Genomic DNA, 24,267 nt, shown 5'->3' on the forward strand with positions numbered 1-24,267 from the left:
CAATCCTCCAAATGAAGATAAGAGACCAATAAGTTCATGTAGATAGGACACCAAGATGGAATCTTAATGTAGTCTCAAATGGAATGGTAATGCTTCATTCAGATGTATAACAATCAGAGCAATCCAGCAGTTTAAAAAACACCCGGGGTTGTGCCTCCACCGTCTGGGGATAGGGGGGTTCGGTACTCTTAACCTGAGTAGTGGATCCACGCACCAGCGGCAGTGAATCGTACAAGCGGAGATGCAAGTACGGTTTGCAGGGATCAGACTCCAGGGGGAATATACTCCGACTATAAGTGATAGTATCCCTCGCGCTATTGTGAGTATAAGGAGCGTGATGACAACCAAGTATCAATTATAATAATAACAAGCGTGAGTGAGTAGTGATGATGTCTATATAGACTGCAGCAAAATCAAAAAGTGTTCACATTACACTCTAAAAACTATAAAGATAAAAGGATATTGCGCTTTAAATCTATCACATGATAAGTAAAGGAAAAACTAACATATAATGTGAAACTAGTGCATGGATGTGCAAAGAAAAATAGTCTACACAAAATAGTCCAAATGAACTAGTATCTAAATTCCCATCGTGTGGTGAAAAAGTTCATAATAAGTGCATCACATCAACTGGGGTCAGATGTAGGGAAAAATACGTGAATAATGATGATAATCTTCATATAGAGAGTGCCGGTCTTACCAGGCTCTCAGAACTCTCACCTTAAGAGAAGTAAATTCAGGCATCAATGGGTATCTTTTAATGGATGCTGTGTATTGTAGCGTAATGGTTGTCCAAGTTTAGCATCAAGAGCACAAAATCTTCAACTTTGCAGACCTTTCTATTTTTTGGAACTTCAAAAATGCATTGCATATTTTATTTGCTGCAAATCAGTGCTGGGTTAGAGATTCATTAAACCGTAAAGGAAAAGGTATCCACATACTGAGAAGATAATTCAGCCATCACAGATGCTAAACTTGGACAACCATTACGCTACAATACACAGCATCCATTAAAAGATACCCGTTGATGCCTGAATTTACTTCTCTTAAGGTGAGAGTTCTGAGAGCCTGGTAAGACCGGCACTCTCTATATGAAGATTATCATCATCATTCACGTATTTTTCCCTACATCTGACCCCACTTGATGTAATGCACTTATTATGAACTTTTTTACCACACTATGGGAATTTAGATACTAGTTCATTTGGACTATTTTGTGTAGACTATTTTTCTTTGTACATCCATGCACTAGTTTCACATTATATGTTAGTTTTTCCTTTACTTATCATGTAATAGATTTGAAGACTCCTTCTCTGATGGGCAGTAGATGTAGATCAAGACTGCAAGTAGTCAACAGCAAAACCAGTAAGAATTTGTTCTATGCCCAGTTTAGAGCAAACGGACGGAAATAAAAGACGACTGCCAAATTCCAGTCACTAATCAAAAGTAGACATCTTTCCTCTAAATAGCACAGGTGTCCCTGCAGCATGAGGTGGTGTGACATATCTCTTCCTAACCGACTGTTAAAGGGATAGCAAGGATTGCTCTATGTGTAAGCCTAGCTTTAGCAATTACTAGCTAGTACAGTGGGGCAAAAAAATATTTCATCGGCCACCAATTGTGCAAGTTCTCCCACTTAAAAAGATGAGAGAGCCCTGTAATTGTCATCATAGGTATACCTCAACTATGAGAGACAAAATTTGGAAACAAATCCAGACAATCACATTGTCTGATTTGGAACAAATTTATTTGCAAATTATAGTGGAAAATAAGTACCGTATTTATCGGCGTATAACACGCACTTTTTTCCCCTTAAAATCAGGGGAAAGTCGCAGGTGCGTGTTATACGCCGATCCCCGCCGATCCCGAGCTGTCACATTTTCAAAATCGTGGACCGCGATTTGAAAATGGCGCCGCCGGAGCCGAAGTACACAGAGCCGGTCCTCGGCTCTTTCCGGCGGCTCTCGTTTACTTTCGGCTCCACTCGTAGTCCCGAGCGGAGCTATCCGAACCTACTCGGATAGCTCCACTCGGGACTACGAGTGGAGCCGAACGTAAACGAGAGCCGCCGGAAAGAGCAGAGGACCGGCTCTGTGTACTTCGGCGCCGGCGGCGCCATTTTCAAATCACGGACCGCGATTTTGAAGCCCTGGAAGCAGGGACAGGGGATCCCAGGCTGCACTGGGGAAGGCTGCACTGGGGAAGGCTGCACTGGGGAAGGCTGCACTGGGGAAGGCTGCACTGGGGAAGGCTGCACTGACATGGCTGCACTGACATGGCTGCACTGAAGGGCATTTAAATGTAAGTTTTTTTCCCTTCAACTTCCCTCCTAAATTGGGGTGCGTGTTATACGCCGGTGCGTGTTATACGCCGATAAATACGGTATTTTGTCAATATCAAAAGTTCATCTCAATACTTTGTTATATATCCTTTGGCAATGACAGAGGTCAAACGTTTTCTGTAAGTCTTCACAAGGTTGTCACACACTGTTGCTGGTATGTTGGCTCATGCCTCCATGCAGATCTCCTTTTTAGAGCAGTGATTTTTTGGGGCTGTCGCTGGGCAACACGGACTTTCAACTCCCTCCAAAGGTTTTCTATGGGGTTGAGATCTGGAGACTGGCTAGGCCATTCCAGGACCTTGAAATGCTTCTTACGAAGCCACTCCTTCGTTGCCCGGGCGGTGTGTTTAGGATCATTGTCATGCTGAAAGACCCAGCCACGTTTCATCTTCAATGCCCTTGCTGATGGGAGATGGTTTGCACTCAAAATCTCACGATACATGGCCCCATTCATTCTTTCATGTACAGGGATCAGTCGTCCTGTTCCCTTGCAGAAAAACAGCCCCAAAGCATGATGTTGCCACCCCCATGCTTCACTGTAGGTATGGTGTTCTTTGGTTGCAACTCAGCATTCTCTCTCCTCCAAACACGACGAGTTCTACCAAACAGTTCTACTTTGGTTTCATCTGACCATATAACATTCTCCCAATCCTCTTCTGGATCATCCAAATGCTCTCTAGCAATCCTCAGATGGGCCCAGAAATGTACTGGCTTAAGCAGGGGGACATGTCTGGCACTGCAGGATCGGAGTCCCTGGCGGCGTAGTGTGTTACTGATGGTAGCCTTTGATACGTTGGTCCCAGCTCTCTGCAGGTCATTCACTAGGTCCCCCGGTGTGGTTCTGGGATTTTTGCTCACCATTCTTGTGATCATTTTGACCCCACAGGGTGAGATCTTGCATGTAGCCCCAGATCAAGGGAGATTATCAGTGGTCTTATATGTCTTCCATTTTCTAATTATTGCTCCCACAGTTGATTTATTTACACCAAGCTGCTTGCCTATTGCAGATTCAGTCTTCCCAGCCTGGTGCAGGTCTCCAATTTTGTTTCTGGTGTCCTTCGACAGCTCTTTGGTCTTCACCATAGTGGAGTTTGGAGTGTGACTGTTTGAGGTTGTGGACAGGTGTCTTTTATACTGATTACAAGTTCAAACAGGTGCCATTAATACAGGTAATAAGTGAAGGACAGAGGAGCCTCTTAAAGAAGAAGATACAGGTCTGTGTGAGCCAGAAATCTTGCTTGTTTGTAGGTGACCAAATACTTATTTTCCACCATAATTTGCAAATAAATTCTTTAAAAAAATCAGACAATGTGATTGTCTGGATTTGTTTCCACATTTTGTCTCTCATAGTTGAGGTATACCTATGATGACAATTACAGGCCTCTCATCCTTTTTAAGTGGGAGAACTTGCACAATTGGTGGCTGACTAAATACTTTTTTGCCCCACTGTAAGTGTGCTGGGAAATGTTTGTGTTGCGTGTATATAAACTGATAGGAGCGGTTGCCATTTTTTTTTTTTTTTTTTTGTTTTTTTTGTTTTTTTTTTTTCTTTTTGCAATTTACCTAAAATCCAAGCTTGTTTAAAACAGGATAAATAAGGACCTGTTTAGTTATTAGTGACACTCCTGTGACCCGTTTTCAGCAGAGCGGGCTGAAGTCCGCTCTCTGCTGATGTCACAGAAGTTGGTCCAGGCACCGCGTCATCACAACAATGGAATCTGGATTCGCCAGGTGCCTGGACTGACACCCGGCTCAGCCTCTCAGCGAGCCGCTGAGAGGCTGAGCCGGCTACCCCACACCCTCCACAGCCCAGCGCTCCAGTGAGTGAGGAGAGAGCGGAGCAGAGAGCTGTGACTGTCAGTCAGCAGCTGTCTGCTCGGGGAGCTGTCAGAACCGAGTGATCAGCGGCGTTCGATCGCTCGGTTCTCAGTGTAGAGGCGTCGGGGACAGATGGAGCATTGGACCGATGCTGCATCCACCTAGGTATGTATGAATCTATAAAAAAAAAAATGCAGGACTATGGTCCCTGCATTGTTTTTGATGTCAGGACCTTGGCGGATAGGGGAAGAAGATGCTTGGTGGACTGGTCTAGAGGCATGGGGAATTGGCAATTAAGTGATCTTTTCCATGGCTTCTGCTGCATCAGCAAAGCCAGCGAGAGCAGGATCAATTGAGGGCTCGGGTAACTAAAAGGAGGGAGTGAAGGGGGATACTTATGCCTAAATATTTTTTTAACTAAATGCAAGGAATGCATTAAGGTAAAACATGTTTAGACTTTAGAACCACATTAAGTTTCCCTGGAGTTGGCAGATGACTCAGATCTCATGTGGAATACATGTTTACTGTTTTACCTGCCAAAGTATTTGTAATTCTTTACAGTAAGTTTTCTGACTTGCATCCATTTTCCGCACTGCACAGCATGACGGGTGCATTCTATGCATTAAGGTAAAAAACATTCTGTTCTACAGCTCCCCCCTGCCCCCCCCCCCCTTTTTCTTTCATGAGCTCAATCCGATTCAGCGATTTGCACGAGCGCAGCGGCTCTAGCGGCTGTCACCCTCATTGGACAGATTGATAGCAGCAGGAGCCATTGGCTGTCCCGCTGTCTGTGTCAATGGATCCAGTAGCGGGATTTGAGAGAGAGCCCGCACGGGTGCCTCCATGGAAAGCGGCTTTTCATGGGGGCACCTGATGAAGAGGAAGGGCTTGGAACACCGGCGGGGGACCTGAGAAGAGGATCGGGGCTGCTGTGTGCAAAAGCATTGCACAGAGCAGGTAAGTATAGACATGTCTGTTATTTTTATTTAAAAAATTTTGAGTTTACAAACCCTTTAAGCCAACCATATACGGAGCGATTTTCTTTTGTGGTTGCGGGAAAGAAAATTGCTTGATTTTCCCCCATCAACACTAGTTGGTGTTTATGGGGTAATCACTCCTGCAAAGCCATTGTGTTCTCCCGGAGGGGGAAGCCGTCCCCGCCGTGAGAACCCAGTGATTGCTGCTAGTGCCTATAATAGCTGCTAGCAATAATCGCATGTAAAATCAGACAGGCTGAATGTACCCAAGTTGATCAGTCAATGAACTTGGGTACATTCAGCCTGCCCATACATGACTCAATCTTGGCTGGTCCCTGCTGAACCGGCCAAGATTTGGGCTGTCTATGGCCGGCTTTAGCCTGTATGTCCTTTTTCCATTTTCTAACCACATTGGTTAACATGAAGCAGAAAAGTGGGCATAGTGAATGCATAGAGTCAGAATCAGTGATCAGATGTTTCATTATCCAAGCAACATTAAATTGTTGCCTTTTTGGGTGGATTTCATAATGTGACAAACAAGGCATGCTTAAAAAAAAATAAATGCAGTCATCTCTAGGAAGTAATAAAATGAAATAAATGCGTTTGCACTAGAGGAATTATAATAATAAAAGTAAAAATCAGTGTATGGAAAATTAAAAAATAAAAATAAAATATATCCCAATATATCTAAAACAATATTTAGTAAATATCAATCTGTGATAAATTAATTAGTGATAAAGTAAACAAAGTGCAACGTGCATATAAAATATTAGTAATCCAAGTGCAAACTCAGGTTTAAAAGAGTGCTCACTCTTTCCATAAAGTGATTAATAAAGTTCATAAATGATGAATGCAAAGTGCACCGTCCCACATTCCGGTGGCTGGAGAGAGAGAGGAGTCCTGCCCCGCCTGTCCCTCACTCCAGGAATTGGAACGCTATTAACTGAGCAAGTTGGAAGTCAGCACCTGCATACCATTTAGAGCCCAGGAGTGGCTCCCAAGCGTGCTTTGACATAGTTTGGTTACTGTGTCACACGCTCTGAGGTGAGCGCATATGCTTTTGGGGGTCACCGGTGAGCCCTGGAGCATGATATTTTTTACACTTCTTAGATGAGCATGATGGATATCACTGTTGATGGACACTGTATTTGTGTACTTTGCATTCATCATTTATGAACTTTATTAATCACTTTATGGAAAGAGTGAGCACTCTTTTTTTAAACCTGAGTTTGCACTTGGATTGCTAATATTTTATATGCACGTTGCACTTTGTTTACTTTATCACTAATTAATTTATCACAGATTGATATTTACTAAATATTGTTTTAGATATATTTTATTTTTAATTTTCCATACACTGATTTTTACTTTTATTATTATAATTCCTCTAGCGCAAACGCATTTATTTCATTTTATTGCTATTTACACGGGCATGAAACATGATTAGTGTTTGCAGCTGGCTATCACCAGGGATTTATTTTGTAGGCATTAACCCATCTGTGGCTCGCAAGATCTTTCTATATCTCTAGGAAGTACTTTGCTGGACTAGTGAGTGGGGTAAATTCATACAATTTACACAGGATACCTGCCAAAAGATCCCCTCAATTATATTTACAGATTGATTTTGATAATCATTGCAGTGTTCATCAGGTACAAACGGACTCCCTTAATTAAGCCTGTTATACACTACAGTTTTTTTTTGTGCAACCTGCGAGCTGACGGGAGCCGCTGTACTTACCATGTGAGGTTAGTTCAGCGATCTCCCCCATTGAGATGTTGTGTTCTGACAGAGGGGTGACCCACAGCCCCCCCCCCCTTCAGAACACTCCGATCAGTGCTCTCTGCCATTGGTTGAGAGCGCTAATTGGGAGTTGGCTGGCTGCTGGTTTTCCCAGCATGCACACGGGCAGAATGTCGGCCGTTTTTTGGACTGGCAAATGTCTCCCGACATTCTGCTTGTGTGTACGGGGCTTTGTGTTTTGTGTACATAAGCATTAATTCCAAAATTGATAGTTTGATGGTAATACCTCTGAGGATAGGATGAGGCTGCACTGACAGACATTTTTAGGGCAGATGAGAGTCATTGGTGATAGACTGTAGCAACTTTTAAATGATTCAAGATAACCAATCCCTTTTTTTCCCTAAAAATGGTCAGTGCGGGCGTCTGGCACAGTCTTATGGTACTAAAAGCAACGAAAGTTGTCTCGGACATCGAGTCTGCAGGACCCGCAGTCACGGAGATTGCAGCGGGCGCGTGCCCACACCGCCACTTCTTGAAGGGGGCGTACCTGTACGCCCTTTTGCCTACTAGCACCATTCTGCCGATGTACATTGGCATGCGCTGGTCGGCAAGCGGTTAATGACCAGGCCATTTTTTGTGATATGGCACTACATAGCTTTAACTGACAATTGCGCGGTCATGCAATGTTGTACACAAATTTATGGCCGTTTTTCCCCACAAATAGCTTTCTTTTGGTGGTATTTGATTATCTCTGTGGTTTTTATGTTTTGCGCTATAAACAAAAAAGAGCGTCAATTTTGAAAAAAAATATAAACAATATTTTTTTTACTTTTTGCTATAATAAATATCACCAAAAAAAAAATTCTTCTTCACTTTAGGCCAATATGTATTCTACATATTTTTGGTAAAAAAAAAATCGCAATAAGTGTATATTGATTGGTTTGTGCAAAAGTTATAGCATCTACAAATAGGGGATATATTTATGGCTTTTTTTTTTTTTACTAGTAATGGCGGTCATCAGCGATTTTTAGCGGGACTGCGACATTGCGGAGGACAGATCGGACACTTTTTTGGGACCATTGACATTTATACAGCGATCAGTGCTATAAATAGTCTCTAATTACTGTATAAATGTCACGGGTAGGGGTTAACACTAGGGGGGCACTTAAGGGGTTTAGTGTTCCCTAGGGAGGTGTTTCTAACTGTGGGGGGAGTGGACTGACGGGGAGTAGAGATAGATCGCTGTTCCTGATCACTAGGAACAGCAGATCTCTCTCTACTTCCCTGACAGAATGGGGATCTGTCTGTTTACATTGACAGATCTCCGTTCTGTCCCTCTCCAGAAGGAATCGTGGGTCGCCGGGGACGCACATTGGCTCCGGCGCGCGTGCCCCTATACCTCTTAAAGTGGCCGACGTACACCTACGGCAGTTTGCGCGGCTGGTCAGCAAGAAGTTAAACACAGTGCAACATTTTACAACACATCACAGGGTGCTGCAACACACGTTAAAGAGAGAAAAATACTGTGAGGGGAATTTATTAATATTGATTCAGACATAATGTGGAACAGCTGTGCATTGCAACCAATTAGCTTTTAGCTATCATCTTTATCCATCTCAATACAGGGCACTAACACCACCTTCCTGCCCAAGCCAATTTTCAGCTTTCAGCGCTACCCCACCTACAATATAATAGCTGTTATTGTTTGTACTTACGGGGTTATTCTCTACAGCATGCTGGCAGAGGACAGGCTTTTTTACTTGCTGTGGCTGCTTTCTAAAGAAAATGACCTGTGAGGTTGGCCACACATGTATATATTAAAGCGATTGTAAACCTTTTTGTTTTTTTTAAATAACACACGTCATACTTACTGCCACTCTGCAGTTCGTTTTGCAGTGTGGCCCCGATCCCCCTCTTCTGGGGTCCCCTGACAGCACCTCCTCACATCGGTTAACCCCCCTGGGAGAAGCGCTCTCCCTAGGGGTTATGCATGCGTGCTACCGAGCCCAGCATTTGCATCCATACACAAAATGCCAGACTCAGTCCCGCCCCCCAGTGCCTGCATCATTGGATTTGATTGACAGCAGCGGGAGCCAATGGCTGCGCTGCTATCAATCTATCCAGTCAAGAGCCGCGAACCTCAGAGAGGAAGAGAGGAAGAGCGTATCTCCGCCGTGGGAATTACAGGGCTCAGGTGAGTAAAACGGGGGAGCTAGGGGGTCGGTCACTGTCAGAAGTTTTTTCACCTTAATGCATATGATGCATTAAGGTGAAAAAACACAAGGGTTTACAACCCCTTTAAGTCTACCATTTTTGCTAAACAGTACGGATTGAGGAATCTGCACTGCTGGCTATTGTATTCTGACAGCCACCTATGGCTGTCAGAATCCTCGAACAGTGACTGCATCTGGTAGGTCATTGCTCGACCAAAAAATTTCAACCTGGCATTGTCAATGTTTTTTTCAGTTCAGCGGGAATGGAACATTTGCTCACTTTTTTGTTTTGATGCAAGTCGTTACTGATTTTTATATTAACAGACTTTTATGTGCACGATTATCTGGTCAACGATTCAATTTGATTCAGCGATGCATCACAATTACTGACACGCTCCCACTTCCACTTGGGCCGCCTAGGCGGCCCTTCCTCCCTGCAATCTTCTGGGACACATCATAAGTCCCAGAAGATTGCCTGGCTATGCAGGACAGCGCAGTGAGACATGCGCACCCGGCTGTGAAGCTGCAAGCTGTCACAGCCAGATGCCCGCAGTAGTATTGCCAGCGCCGTGGACAGGCGGGGGAGAGAATGGAGGGTTCGGATGGCCACGTTGCTGGATTGCGGGACAGGTGAGTGTCTTTTTATTAAAAGTCAGAAGATACACTTTTTTTTTTTTTTTGGCTGCTGACTTTTAATAAACAAAAAAATTACTGGAACTCTGCTTTAAATTAAAAATAACCTCACTCCCTTATAGTTCCACCCAAATGTTGAACTTCCGCTTTAAGCACTACTCGCCCCCTGACATTGCCACATTTGGCATGTCTTTTTTTTGGGGGGGGGAGAATGTGTCCTCTTTTTAGTGGGACTTCTTGTCCTAGCCGCCTAGGTGACTCCTCCTCTCGCCCTAGGCGTCCCTTCCCTGCCAGCAATCTTCTGGGACACAACACAGGTCCCAGAAGATTGGCTGGCTAATGGCAGAGCGCAGTGCTCGCCCGGCCGTGAACGGCACGGCCGGGTGCCACTGCCCACAGTCTATATGATGGCGCAGAGAAGAGCGGGGCTCTGTGCGGCTGCATCGATGGACCGTGGGACAAGTGAGTGACGGTTTAATGAAAGTCAGCAGCTAAACTTTTTGTAGCTGCTGACTTTTACTAAACTAAAAAACGGGTGGAACTCCGCTTTAAGAAGTGCACTAACCTGGTGCACTACAGGGTACAGGAATTTACACACACGGCTGCTGAGAGGTCAGGAGGGATTAGAATCCACAACTGACAAACAGCCCTGTGAAGTTCCCTGTATTACTGTCTCTGTGCTGACATTTCTCTGGGCTCCCCCGTTTGCACCTTCCAACACACCAGGAGTTAAGTAGGAAGTAAACCCTCCTGCCAAAATAAAATTAAAAACACACCCTACAAGATAAAGGCATAATGAGCTAGTATGCATAGCATACTAGCTCATTACGAAGTACTTACCTGAGAACGAAGCCCCCGCAGCCGTCCTAGTCTCCCCCTTAGGCCGCCGACATGTCGCCCGGGGCTTGCTTCCTGGTATCACTGCTCCGGCGCTGTGATTGTCCGGAGCCGCGATGACGTCACTCCCGCGCATGCGCCTGGTAGCCGCCGCGAACGGCACAGTGCAACTGAAGCAACGGCACGTATGTGCCATTGCTTAAGTGCGCATGTGCTGCATGATATCGGCACCTGCAAATACAGGGAAATCTCCTAAACCGTGCAGGCTTAGGAGATATCCAGTGCTGCTACAGGCAAGCCTAATTATAACTAATAATATAATACTATAACTAAGTTACAACCACTTTAACACAGTGGAATGTGCAAATGGGGTGAAGCCGGGGAAATGTCAGCACAGAGCATGTGTAGGAGCCAGTGTAAGTAAGGTACAAACACATTTGTACTCTACATACTGCTGTTAAAATACCTGTGTGGTAATGCAGTTTTTTATATCCATTATATCCAAGTGCCAAGCTGTATGTGCTTTTTAAAATATATGCAGCTTCATACCTTAGTGTGTGTATAACTGTATATGCCTGGTCTGGCCGCCTCTCTCCTCTCACGTCTCTCATCTCTCCTGACGTCAGTGGGAGTTCACAGCCCCGCCCACCGACTGTAGTTATCAGATCAGAAGAGAGGTGGGCAGGGATGAAGTCAGGAGAGACGTGAGAGGAGAGAGGCGGGTGGGGCTGAGGTCAGGAGAGACATCAGAGGAGAGAGGCGAGCCGGGCCAGGCAGTCACATGAGCAGCATATACAGTTATACACAGACTAAGAAATGAGGTATGAAGCTGCATATATTTTAAAAAGCACATACAGAGGTGGCCACTTAATGGATTATAACTGCATTTATTACAAAACAGTGCTTGGAGTGCGCTCTCGGGAGGGGCGGGGCAAGTTGGGATGACATCACCCGACATAGATTTTTCGGGTCGCATGCATCGATGCCGCATCGGGGACACCTGAGTTGTGATGCGGCGATTTCAATTCTGCACCTTCCCATGACCTCCTGCTCTCTTGCTTCCTCGTCATCTTCTCTCCTGCTCATATCTAGGACTTCTCCATAACCAGTTATTACTTTTATGTACCAATTGCGCCTCCTGTTTTAGATTGTAAGCTCTCATTCTCAGGGCCCTCTTGACCCTCCTTACTCTATCTTGTATTGTACTGTCTCCAGGTATACTGTAAAGTGTTGCGCAAACTGTTGCCACTTTATAAGTCCAGTAAAATATTTGCTGGTTTAAACTGAGCTGTAGAAGACTAATAATTGTGGCACAGAGTGGTGGTGTGCCTCTTGCTTTTTCTTAGACAAGCAGGTAAGAACATTTTGTAAATATGACTTACTTATTTGACTTTCTTTCAGTCTGCAGATAAGCAACGAGCCCTTGAAGAAACCAAAGCCTATACGACACAGTCCTTAGCTAGTGTGGCATATCTCATTAACACCTTGGCCAACAATGTCCTTCAGATGTTGGATATTCAGGCTTCTCAGCTCAGAAGGATGGAATCCTCCATTAATCATATATCACAGGTAAAAGACAACATTTATAAGAAAATTGTTGCATGTTGCAGGATTGGACAGATTGCAAGAGCCAGGTAGTTGGTGGTATTAAATGTTATACCAGATGTCTTTTTGGAGCTTTTTCTATGAAAGGAACTCTGTGGTGTATGTGAGAAAAATCTAAAATAGACATGTTTAGCACAGCTCTCTAATAACTGCACATTTCACCCTGTTTTCACTCTTTAAAAATCTTGCAGGTACTGAAAAATACTCAGTGATCCTGCTAACCAGGCATTTGGCTCACAGCTTCCTGTATACATAGCATACAACGCTGCCCCTGTTACACTGGGCTCCCAATCAGGGTTGTCTGCCCTGTCTTCTTTTCTGTTGGACTACATCAGCACATTTCCTGCTCCCTATCTCCATAAACCTTAGCATTCTTCCTACTTTTGTACCAGACAGCTGCTGTTCCTGCCCATGTCCTGCCTTTTCAGTACAGCAGTGGCAGTGCTGTCACCGGGCACTGACTGCATTTCAGGCAGGATAATCTTTTTTTTTTTTTCTTTTTACAGTACTTGTGCAGTGTTTTTAGAGAGCCATGACATGGGAAACCGTGCATGTATTGTAGTGATGTTGAATGTTTTTTTTTTTTTTTTTTTCTTTTGTTTTGCTCACACATACTCCTTAGGATACCATGAAACATGTACTGTCAGTGACTGTTTGGGAGGGTGCCATTTGGGTTTGTCTGTGGTACCCTCAAATTATGCCATTCCAGACAATGGTGGTGCCGCATCAGAAAAGTGGCCTTGCATGTATTCTGTTCTCATATACAGCATGGGTTTGTGCTTGCAGAACGCTCAGCCATGCACCCCGCAGCATGGATAGCTCCTGGTCTCAGAGTGCGAGCTGGTAAGACTGGCTCATGATGGCAAATGAGGCTCATCTAAATGGCAAATTAGGTTCAATGTAGAAAAATGTAAAATAATGCATCTGGGTGGCAAAAATATGAATGCAATCTATACACTGAGGGGGAAAACCTCTGGGGGAATCTAGGATGGAAAAAGACCTGGGGGTCCTAGTAGATGATAGGCTCAGCAATAGCATGCATTGCCAAGCTGCTGCTTACAAAGCAAACAGAATATTGGCATGCATTAAAAAGGGGATTAATTCCAGAGCTAAAATTATAATTCTCCAGCTCTACAAGACTCTGGTACGGCCGCAATTAGAATATGCTGTCCAGTTCTGGGTACCAGTCCTCAGAAAGGATGTACTGGAAATGGAGCGAGTACAAGGGCGACAAAGCGAATAAAGGGTCTGGAGGATAGTGGTTATGAGGAAAGGTTGGGAGCACTGAACTTATTCTCTCTGGAGAAGAGAGACGCTTGAGAGGGGATATGATTTCAATTTACAAATACCGTACTGGTGACCCCACAATAGGGATCAAACTTTTTTGTGGAAGGGAGTTTAACAAGACTCGTGGCCACTCATTAAAATAAGAAGAAAAGAGGTTTAACCTTAAACTACGTAGAGGGTTCTTTACTGTAAGAGCAGCAGTGTTAGGCTTCATGTACACAGGACGTTTTAAAACTTCTTCTGAACGCTGGAACTTGACAGCTAGTAACCGAAGAATAAGAATGTCAGTTTTGCCACTTCTTACACGCCATGTTTATGCACATTTAGCGGCCTCTCTCCCTCCTTGCAGGCAACAAAAAGGGTTCTGGAAAGTCTGTTTTTCTTTTTTTGTTGTTGTTTTTTTACACATTGTAAATGGTCAGGAATTTTTTCCCGTTTTGAAACCGCTTATAAACGCAGGTTGACGCATTTGCACATTGTTACACGCATTCTGCATTTCAAATACCAGTAAACTACCATCCTGAATGCGCTTTATCTGCTTTCAAAAGAATGCTTCTAAACTACTATAAACAACTGAGTGTACATGTACCCATAAGATAACATTAAGGAGAGTTCAGGGGCTGCTGAAAAACGCCCAACTGCTCCTAAACATCTGTTTACTAGCAGCAATATACATGAGGCCTTCGTAGTGATGTGTTTTAGCGGAAAAAAGAAAAGAAAAAAAGATTACATATTTTGTGTCCGTCTAGTTCAACCAATAAAATGGAAAGATGAGAGGCCTGTAATGGTCAACATAGGTATACCTCAACTATGAGAGACAAAATGTGGAAACAAATACAGACAATCACATTGTCTGTCTGATTTGGAAAGAATTTATTTGCAAATTATGGTGGAAAATAAGTATTTTGTCAATATCAAAAGTTCATCTCAATACTTTGTTATTTATCCTTTGTTGGCAATGACAGAGGTCAAACGTTTTCTGTAAGTCTTCACAAGGTTGTCACCCACTGTTACTGGTATGTTGGCCCATTCCTCCATGCAGATCTCCTCTAGAGCAGAGATGTTTTGGGGCTGTCACTGGGCAACACAGACTTTCAAGTCCCTCCAAAGGTTTTCTATGGGGTTGATATCTGGAGACTGGCTAGGCCACTCCAGGACCTTGAAATGCTTCTTACGAAGCCACGCCTTCATTGCCCGGGCAGTGTGTTTGGGATCGTTGTCATGCTGAAAGACCCAGCCACGTTTCATCTTCAATGCCCTTGCTGATGGGAGGAGGTTTGCACTCAAAATCTCACGATACATGGCCCCCTTCATTCTTTCATGTACACGGATCAGTCGTCCTGTTCCCTTTGCAGAGAGAAAGCCCCAAAGCATGATGTTGCCACCCCCATGCTTCACAGTAGGTATGGTGTTCTTTGGTTGCAACTCAGCATTCTCTCTCCTCCAAACATGACGAGTTGTGTTTCTACCAAACAGTTCTACTTTGGTTTCATCTGACCATATGACATTCTCCCAATCCTCTTCTGGATCATCCAAATGCTCTCTAGCAAACCTCAGACGGGCCCAGACATGTACTGGCTTAAGCAGGGGGACATGTCTGGCACTGCAGGATCAGAGTCCCTGGCGGTATAGTGTGTTACTGATGGTAGCCTTTGTTACGTTGGTCCCAGCTCTCTGCAGGTCATTCACTAGGTCTCCTGGTGTGGTTCTGGGATTTTTGCTCACCGTTCTTGTGATCATTTTGACCCCACGGGGTGAGATCTTGCGTGGAGCCCCAGATCGAGGGAGATTATCGGTGGTCTTCCATTTTCTAATTATTGCTCCCACAGTTGATTTCTTCACACCAAGCTGCTTGCCTATTGCAGATTCAGTCTTCCCAGCCTGGTGCAGGTCTACAATTTTGTTTCTGGTGTCCTTCGACAGCTCTTTGGTCTTCACTATAGTGGAGTTTGGAGTGTGACTGTTTGAGGTTGTGGACAGGTGTCTTTTATACTGATTACAAGTTCAAACAGGTGCCATTAATACAGGTAATAAGTGAAGGACAGAGGAGCCTCTTAAAGAAGAAGATACAGGTCTGTGTGAGCCAGAAATCTTGCTTGTTTGTAGGTGACCAAATACTTATTTTCCAACATAATTTGAAAATAAATTCTTTCAAAAATCAGACAATGTGATCGTCTGGATTTGTTTCCACATTTTGTCTCTCATAGTTGAGGTATACCAATGATGACAATTACAGGCCTCTCTCATCTTTTTAAGTGGGAGAACTTGCACAATTGGTGGCTGGCTAAATACTTTTTTGCCCCACTGTATGTGTGTGTATATATATATATATATATATATATATATATATATATATGTGTGTGTGTGTGTGTGTGTGTGTGTGTGTGTGTGTATGTGTGTGTATGTGTATATATAATATATATATATATATATAAAGTGAGTGCACCTATCACATTTTTGTAAATATTTTATTATATCTTTTCATGTGACAACACTGAAGAAATGACACTTTGCTACAATGTAAAGTAATGTGTACAGCTTGTATAACAGTGTAAATTTTGCTGTCCCCTCAAAATAACAACACACAGCCACAGCCACAGTCTAAACCGCTGGCAACAAGTGAGTACACGCCTAAGTGAAAATGTCCAAATTGGGCCCAAAGTGTCAATATTTTGTGGCCACCATTATTTTCCAGCACTGCCTTAACCACTTCAGCCCCGGAAGGATTTACCCCCTTCCTGACCAGAGCACTTTTTACAATTTGGCACTGCGTCGCTTTAACTGCTAATTGCGCGGTCATGCAATGCTGTACCCAAACAAAATTTGCGTCCTTTTCTTCCCACAAATAGAGCTTTCTTTTGATGGTATTTGATCACCTCTGCCATTTTTATTTTTTGCGCTAGAAACGGAAAAATACCGAAAATTTTGAAAAAAAAATGATATTTTCTACTTTTTGTTATAAAAAAAATCCAATAAACTCAATTTTAGTCATACATTTAGGCCAAAATGTATTCGGCCACATGTCTTTGGTAAAAAAAAATGTCAAGCGTATATTTACTGGTTTGCGCAAAAGTTATAGCGTCTACAAACTAGGGTACATTTTCTGGAATTTACACAGCTTTTAGTTTGACTGCCTATGTCATTTCTTGAGGTGCTAAAATGGCAGGGCAGTACAAAACCCCCCCAAATGACCCCATTTTGGAAAGTAGATACCCCAAGGAAATTGCTGAGAGGCATGTTGAACCCATTGAATATTTTTTTTGTCCCAAGTGATTGAATAATGAAAAAAAAAAAAAAAAAAAGTTGTCACTAAATGATATATTGCTCACACAGGCCATGGGAATATGTGGAATTGCACCCCAAAATACATTCAGCTGCTTCTCCTGAGTACGGGGATACCACATGTGTGGGACTTTTTGGGAGCCTAGCCGCCTACGGGGCCCCGAAAACCAAGCACCGCCTTCAGGATTTCTAAGGGCATAAATTTTTGATTTCACTCCTCACTACCTATCACAGTTTTGAAGGCCATAAAATGCCCAGATGGCACAAAACCCCCACAAATGACCCCATTTTGGAAAGTAGACACCCCAAGCTATTTGCTGAGAGGCATGTTGAGTCCATGGAATATTTTATATTTTGACACAAGTTGCGGGAAAGTGACAATTTTTTTTTTTTTTTCACAAAGTTGTCACTAAATGATATATTGTTCAAACATGCCATGGGCATATGTGGAATTACACCCCAAAATACATTCTGCTGCTTCTCCTGAGTATGGGGATATCACATGTGTGGGACTTGTTGGGAGCCTAGCCGCGTACGGGGCCCCGAAAACCAAGCACCGCCTTCAGGATTTCTAAGGGCATAAATTTTTGATTATAAACGCAGGCCATAAAATGCCAAGATAGCACAAAACCCCCCAAAATGACCCCTTTTGGAAAGTAGACACCCCAAGCTATTTGCTGAGAGGCATTGTGAGTATTTTGCAGCTCTTTTTTCAATTTTCAAAAGTTTGTGACAAAAAGTGAGGTCTGCAAAATACTCACTATACCTCTCAGCAAATAGCTTTGGGTGTCTATTTTCCAAAATGGGGTCATTTGGGGGGGGGGGGTTTGTGCCATCTGGGCATTCCATGGCCTCCGAAACTGTGATAGGCAGTGAAGAGTGAAATCAAAAATTTATGCCCTTAGAAAGCCTGAAGGCAGTGCTTGGTTTTCGGGGTCCCGTACGCGGCTAGGCTCCCAAAAAGTCTCACACATGTGGTATCCCCGTACTCAGAAGAAGCAACAGAATGTATTTTGGGGTGTAATTTCACATATTCCCATGGCATGTTTGAGCAATATATCATTTAGTGACAACTTTATGCAAAAAAAAAAAAAAAAAAATTTGTCTTTTTCCCGCAACTTGTGTCACAATATAAAATATTCCATGGACTCGACATGCCTCTCAGCAAATAGCTTGGGGTGTCTACTTTCCAAAATGGGGTCATTTGGGGGGGGGTTTTGAACTGTCCTGGCATTTTATGCACAACATTTAGAAGCTTATGTCACACATCACCCACTCTTCTAACCACTTGAAGACAAAGCCCTTTCTGACACTTTTTGTGTACATGAAAAAATTATTTTTTTTTGCAAAAAAAATTACTTTGAACCCGCAAACCATTATATATTTTTTTAAAAGCAATGCCCTACAGATTAAAATGGCGGGTGTTTCATTTTTTTTTTTTCACACAGTATTTGCGCAGCGATTTTTCAAACGCATTTTTTGGGGAAAAAACACACTTTTTTAAATTTTAATACACTAAAACACACTATATTGCCCAAATGTTTGATGAGATAAAAAAGATGTTCTTAGGCCGAGTACATGGATACCAAACATGACATGCTTTAAAATTGCGCACAAACGTGCAGTGGCGACAAACTAAATACATTTTTAAAAGCCTTTAAAAGCCTTTACAGGTTACCACTTTAGATTTACAGAGGAGGTCTACTGCTAAAATTACTGCCCTCGATCAGACCTTTGCGGTGATACCTCACATGCATGGTGCAATTGCTGTTTACATTTGACGCCAGACCGACGCTTGTGTTCGCCTTTGTGCGAGAGCAGGGGGGGACAGGGGTGCTTTTTTTTTTTTTTTTTTTTTTTTCTTTTTTTCTTTATTATCTTATTTTTTGCTTTTTTATCTTATTTTTAAACTGTTCCTTTCATTTTTATTTTTTTTTAATCATTTTTATTGTTATCTCAGGGAATGTAAATATCCTCTATGATAGCAATAGGTAGTGACAGGTACTCTTTTTAGAAAAAATTGGGGTCTATTAGACCCTAGATCTCTCCTCTGCCCTCAAAGCATCTGACCACACCAAGATCGGTGTGATAAAATGCTTTCCCAATTTCCCAATGGCGCTGTTTACATCCAGCGAAATCTAAGTCATGAAATGCTCGTAGCTTCCAGTTTCTTAGGCCATAGAGATGTTTGGAGCCATTCTGGTCTCTGATCCGCTCTATGGTCAGCTGGCTGAATCACCGGCTGCATTCTCAGGTTCCCTGTTGGGACAGGAGAGCCAGAGAAAAACATGGAAGATGGTGGGGGGCATTCCCTCCCACTGCTTGTAAAAGCAGTCTAGAGGCTAATTAGCCGCTAGGATTGCTTTTACATGAAAGCCGACCGCTGGCTGAAAAGAATGATACCAAGATGATACCTAAACCTGCAGGCATCATTCTGGTATAACCACTCAAAGTACAGCAACATACCAGTACGTTGCTGGTCCTTGTTGGGCATACATTGTAAACTTTTTTTCATGCAGCCTGTGGGCTGAACGAAAAAAAGATATTGATCGGTGGGTATGCCCACCATTAGAATACCTCCCTTCATCCACCCACTTCTAATGATGGGCATACATGCACCGTATATATATGCCGAAGCATGGGGGCATCCTCCCGCAAAAGGCAGGAGCAAATCGCTCCTCCACCCACTGCTGCCCCCACGCTTCGGCATATATGCTGAAGTTTGTAACTGTGGTGGTGAAATCACCTCCGACAGCGCTGGAGTCACGGCTTTATGTATCGTGGGAGCAAACGCAGTTGCTGTCAAGATAAATAAATCCGTGCTGCAACTGAATGGCGTACCTGCTAAGCAAATGATGGTTAACAAAAAAACAAAGTAACATTAACATTACAGTATAACAGTAATACTTACCATACCTGCAAAGCAAAATACAAAAAAAAACATAGTAAAAAATAAAACATTTAACGCAACCTGTGCCTACCTAAAATATATATATGCCGAAGCATGGGGGCATCCTCCCGCAAAAGGCAGGAGCAAATCGCTCCTCCACCCACTGCTGCCCCCACGCTTCGGCATATATGCTGAAGTATGTAACTGTGGTGGTGAAATCACATCCGACAGCGCTGGAGTCACGGCTTTATGTATCGTGGGAGCAAATGCTGTTGCTGTCAAGATAAATAAATCCGCTCTGCAGCTGAATGGCGTACCTGAAAACAAAAAAATGGTTAACAATAAAAAAACAAAGTATAAAAAAATTGCATACCTATAAAGCAAACATGATAAAAACATAAAAATAAAACATTGCAGTATAGAATGCAGAACAATAGAGAGAGAATAGAGAGAGAACAATAAAACAACAACTATTTTTGGTTTTTTTATTTTATATATTTTTTTGTGTGTTTTTTTTTTTTTTCTTTTTTTTTCTTTTTTTTTCTTTTTTTTACACTTTTTTTGTAACTTTAACTTTTTTAACTGGTACCAGGTTTGGGTCTCTCAAAATGCGACAGCATCTTGGGAGACCCTGTGAAAGTGTGTCCTAGTCTGTGCAGTGCTGTACCCTACGCTAATACTCCACTAATGTATGGTAGCGTTCAAAACGTTCACCAGTGCAAAGACCAGGATTGCCAGGACAGAGGGGACAATAATACCGGGTGTCACGCCTAAATCCGCGCTTGCTGCAGACACGACATCTTTTTTGGGGGGTTCGTTGGGTAGGGGTACTCGGGAGGGCATAAAGAAAATGCCTCTCATGCAGCCGGCTTACTGCATTTGATTGGGGAAGGTGAGGTGGAGCACCATCTGGAAACAGAAGGGCTCTGACGATCTCTTCCTGGAATTTAAGGAAGGATCCAGTCTGTCCTGAAGCTCTGTATAGCACATGAGCGTTCAGCAAAGCCAATTGAAATAAATAAACAGACACTTTTTTGTACCAGCGTCTGGCCTTACGGGCAATTGGGTACGGCGCCAACAACTGGTCGTTGAGGTCCACCCCTCCCATATTAAGGTTATATTCGTGGACACAGAGGGGTTTCTCCACAACACCAGTCGCCGTAGGAATTTGGACCGTCGTGTCTGCATGAAGGGAGGTAAGAACGAAAACATTCTTATTGTCCCTCCACTTCATAGCGAGCAAGTTATTACACTGCAAGCAGGCTCTCTCCCCCAGCCTAAGACGGGAATCTACAAGCCACTGGGGAAAGCCCCGGCGATTAGGTCGCATGGTGCCACATGCTCCAATCTGATGATCAAAAAGGTGGCTAAAAAGTGACACGCTCGTGTAATAATTGTCCACGTACAAGTGGTACCCCTTTCCGAATAAGGGTGACACCAAGTCCCACACTATCTTGCCAGCGCTTCCTATGTAGTTTGTCGGCTCTACGTGACTATCTTTGCCCTCGTAAACCATAAAACTACATGTATAGCCTGTGGCCCTGTCACAGAGCTTATACATCTTGACCCCATATCTGGCACGCTTGCTGGGAAGGTACTGTTTGAATGACAAGCGGCCAGAAAACTTAACCAGGGACTCATCAACGCAGACAACTTGATGGGGAGTAAACAAGTCTGCAAAACAATGGTTGAAGTGGTTTACGAGGGGCCGAATTTTGTAGAGCCGATCGTATCCAGGGTCTCCACGAGGACGACAGAGTTCATTGTCGTTGAAGTGCATGAACCGCAAAATCTGCTCGTATCGTGCCCTGGCCATGGAAGCAGAGAACAAGGGCGAATGGTAAATTGGGTCAGTGGACCAATATGACCGCAACTCACTCTTTTTATTCAAGCCCATGAGGAGGGAAAGGCCCAGAAAGATCTTAAATTTGGAAACCGTAATTGGTTTCCAATTCTCTGGCAAGGGAGGACTGGGGATTAGTGGCGATGTGTTGACCAGCGTATAAATTGCTTTGGTCCACAATAGATCTATAGAGATCTTCGGTGAAAAACAGCGAATAAAAATCCAGTGGCATAAAGTCAACTGTTTCCACCTGAATTCCGGGTTGGCCAGTGAAAGGGGGAAGTACGGGTGCTGCAGAAGTAGTGGGTACCCAATTCGGATTGGCGAATGCAGCAGGAAGGGCATTATGGGCACGACGGGCCTGTGTTTGTCTTCTTGGTGGCAGCGGGACACTACTTGTGCTTGCCACCTCGCCAGCTTGAACTGCACTTATGGGACTCGCCACGTCACCAAGTGTTACTGCAGTGCTGGATGTACGACCAGGGTGTACTAGGCCGCTGGTGCTTGCCAGTTCACCAGAAGGAATAGTGGCACTAGTACTTCTCTGCTCCATACGAGAGCCGTGTGGTTCTTGCACTTCAAGGACAGAAGAAGTTCGGGGTCTGGTACGCCTGACCTTAGCAGGGACCACAACTCCGTCGTCCTAGCTATCTGTCATGGAGCCGCTGTCCTCTACAGGATCGTATTCTGAGCCTGAATCTGACAGATGAGTGACTTCCTCTTCACTATCTGTCATGCTCAGAAACGTGTAGGCCTCTTCACTAGTGTACCTTCGATTTGCCATTTTGGGCTCTAAATTTGGGGGTACACTAGTGAGACTCACAGGCAAAAAAGCTCATGTTAGTGACTGATTCAAAACGCTACCAAAAAACTGTTAGCGATCGCAGGGATCAGGCCTGACTCTGCGAACGCTGCAGTTATGTGTGCTTAGTGTTTTGGAAGTGACAGTGATCGATCGATACTGCACTTGGGTGGGCTGGGCTGGGCTGGGCCGAGGAGCAAAACGCAGGTGCTAGCAGGTATCTGGGCTGATCCCGCTAACACTGCGTTTCAGGGAACCCTAAACTGCTGGGGAGTATAGATCTGATCGGATCAGATATCGATCCGCTCAGATACTATAGCACTAAGGGAGGTGTATGCTGCGTGCGTGGGTTTTAGCGGTACTGGCGCTAACCTGACGGTGCCTGGGGCGACGCAGACCTTATCTGACCCTAAAAACGTAACTTATATCACCGCCGGGCAATTAGGGGGTTAAACCTTTATAAGGTAATAAACGGCGGGTGCCCTAAAACTATAATAAACTATAAAAAAATAAACTAACTAACCAGCGTCACCGTAACAGTTATACGGTGATCGCTGGTGAAAGGGTTAACTAGGGGGCAATCAGAGGGTTAAAACCTTTAGCAGGTAGTATATGGGGGTCCCTGTCGCTCTAAAACACTGACAGCGAACCTATATACTTACCTCCCTAACTAGCGTCACCTGTGTCACTAATACAGCGATCAGAAAAACGATCGCTTAGCGACAGTGGTGACGGGGGGTGATCACAGGGTTAACCTTTATTAGGGGGGGTTAGGGGGGTACCCTGGACCTAAAGGGGGGTACCCCAGACCTAAAGGGGGCTAACCTAACTGCCCTAACACTTATAACTGTCACAAACTGACACCAATGCAAAAAAAAAAAAAAAAACTGCTATTGGTGTCAGTGTGACAGGGGGTACAGGGGGGTGATCGGGGGGTGAAGGGGGGTGAAACGTGTGCCTGCGTGTTCTACTGGAAGTGTAGTGTTGGTGCAACTTACTTGGATGTCTTCTCTCCTCGGTGCCGGATCGAAAAGACCGGCTCGAGGAGAGATGACATCACTTCCTCTCCCTCTGTTTACATTACAGAGGGAGAGGAAGCACTTGATTTGCTGGGAGCGATCGGGAGGGGGTGGCCATCAATGGATGGCCTCCCCCCGACCTCTCATCGCCCGCGAACAAGAGCCGACCGCCTATGGCACTGGGGGGGGTCTGATCGGACCCCCCGCCCGCGGGAAGGCATCACGTATCAGGTACGTGATTTTGCCTGCCCGTGCCATTCTGCTCACGTATATAGGCGTGAGGTGGTCGGCAAGTGGTTAACCCTCTTGGGCATGGAGTTCACCAGAGCTTCACAGGTTGCCACTGGGGTCCTCTTCCACATGGCGACATCACAAAGCTGGTGGATGTTGGAGACCTTGCGCTCCTCCACCTTCCGTTTGAGGATGCCCCACAGATGCTCAATAGGGTTTAGATCTGGAGACATGCTTGGCGAGTTCATCTCCTTTACCCTCAGCTTCTTTAGCAAGGCAATGGTCATCTTGGAGGTATGTTTGGGGTCGTTATCATGTTGGAATACTGCCCTGTGACCCCATGCTCTGCTTCAGTATGTCACAGTATATGTTGGCATTCATGGTTCCCTCAATGAACTGTAGCTCCCCAGTGCTGGCAGCACTCATGCAGCCCCAGACCAAAAAACTCAGACCACCATGCTCGACTGTAGGCAAGATACACTTGTCTTTGTACTTCTCAACTGGTTGCCGCCACACACACTTGACCACATCTGAACCAAATCAGTTTATCTTGGTCTGCTCAGACCACAGGACATGGTTCCAGTAATCCATGTCATTAGTCTGCTTGTCTTCAGCAAACTGTTTGCGGGCTTTCTTGTGCATAATCTTTTAGAGGAGTCTTCCTTCTGGGAGGACAGCCATGCAGAACAATTTGATGCAGTGAGCGGCATATGGTCTGAGCATTTACAGGCTGACCCCCCACCCCTTC

At 44.3% G+C, this 24,267-nt stretch overlaps 1 protein-coding gene across 28 annotated transcripts in view; it reads left to right on the forward strand.

Moving 5' to 3' along the window:
• ABI2 (abl interactor 2) overlaps positions 1 to 24,267 on the forward strand; it is a 182,302-nt gene that overhangs the window by 65,394 nt on the left and 92,641 nt on the right. For all 28 annotated transcript variants that reach the window (XM_073633333.1, XM_073633334.1, XM_073633331.1 and 25 more), the window contains exon 2: positions 11,962 to 12,129. In XM_073633333.1, coding sequence (XP_073489434.1) covers positions 11,962 to 12,129 — 168 coding nt within the window. The remainder of the gene's footprint in view (positions 1 to 11,961; positions 12,130 to 24,267) is intronic.

Source organism: Aquarana catesbeiana, linkage group LG06 (genome assembly GCF_042186555.1).
Source record: "Aquarana catesbeiana isolate 2022-GZ linkage group LG06, ASM4218655v1, whole genome shotgun sequence".
NCBI lineage: Eukaryota > Metazoa > Chordata > Amphibia > Anura > Ranidae > Aquarana > Aquarana catesbeiana.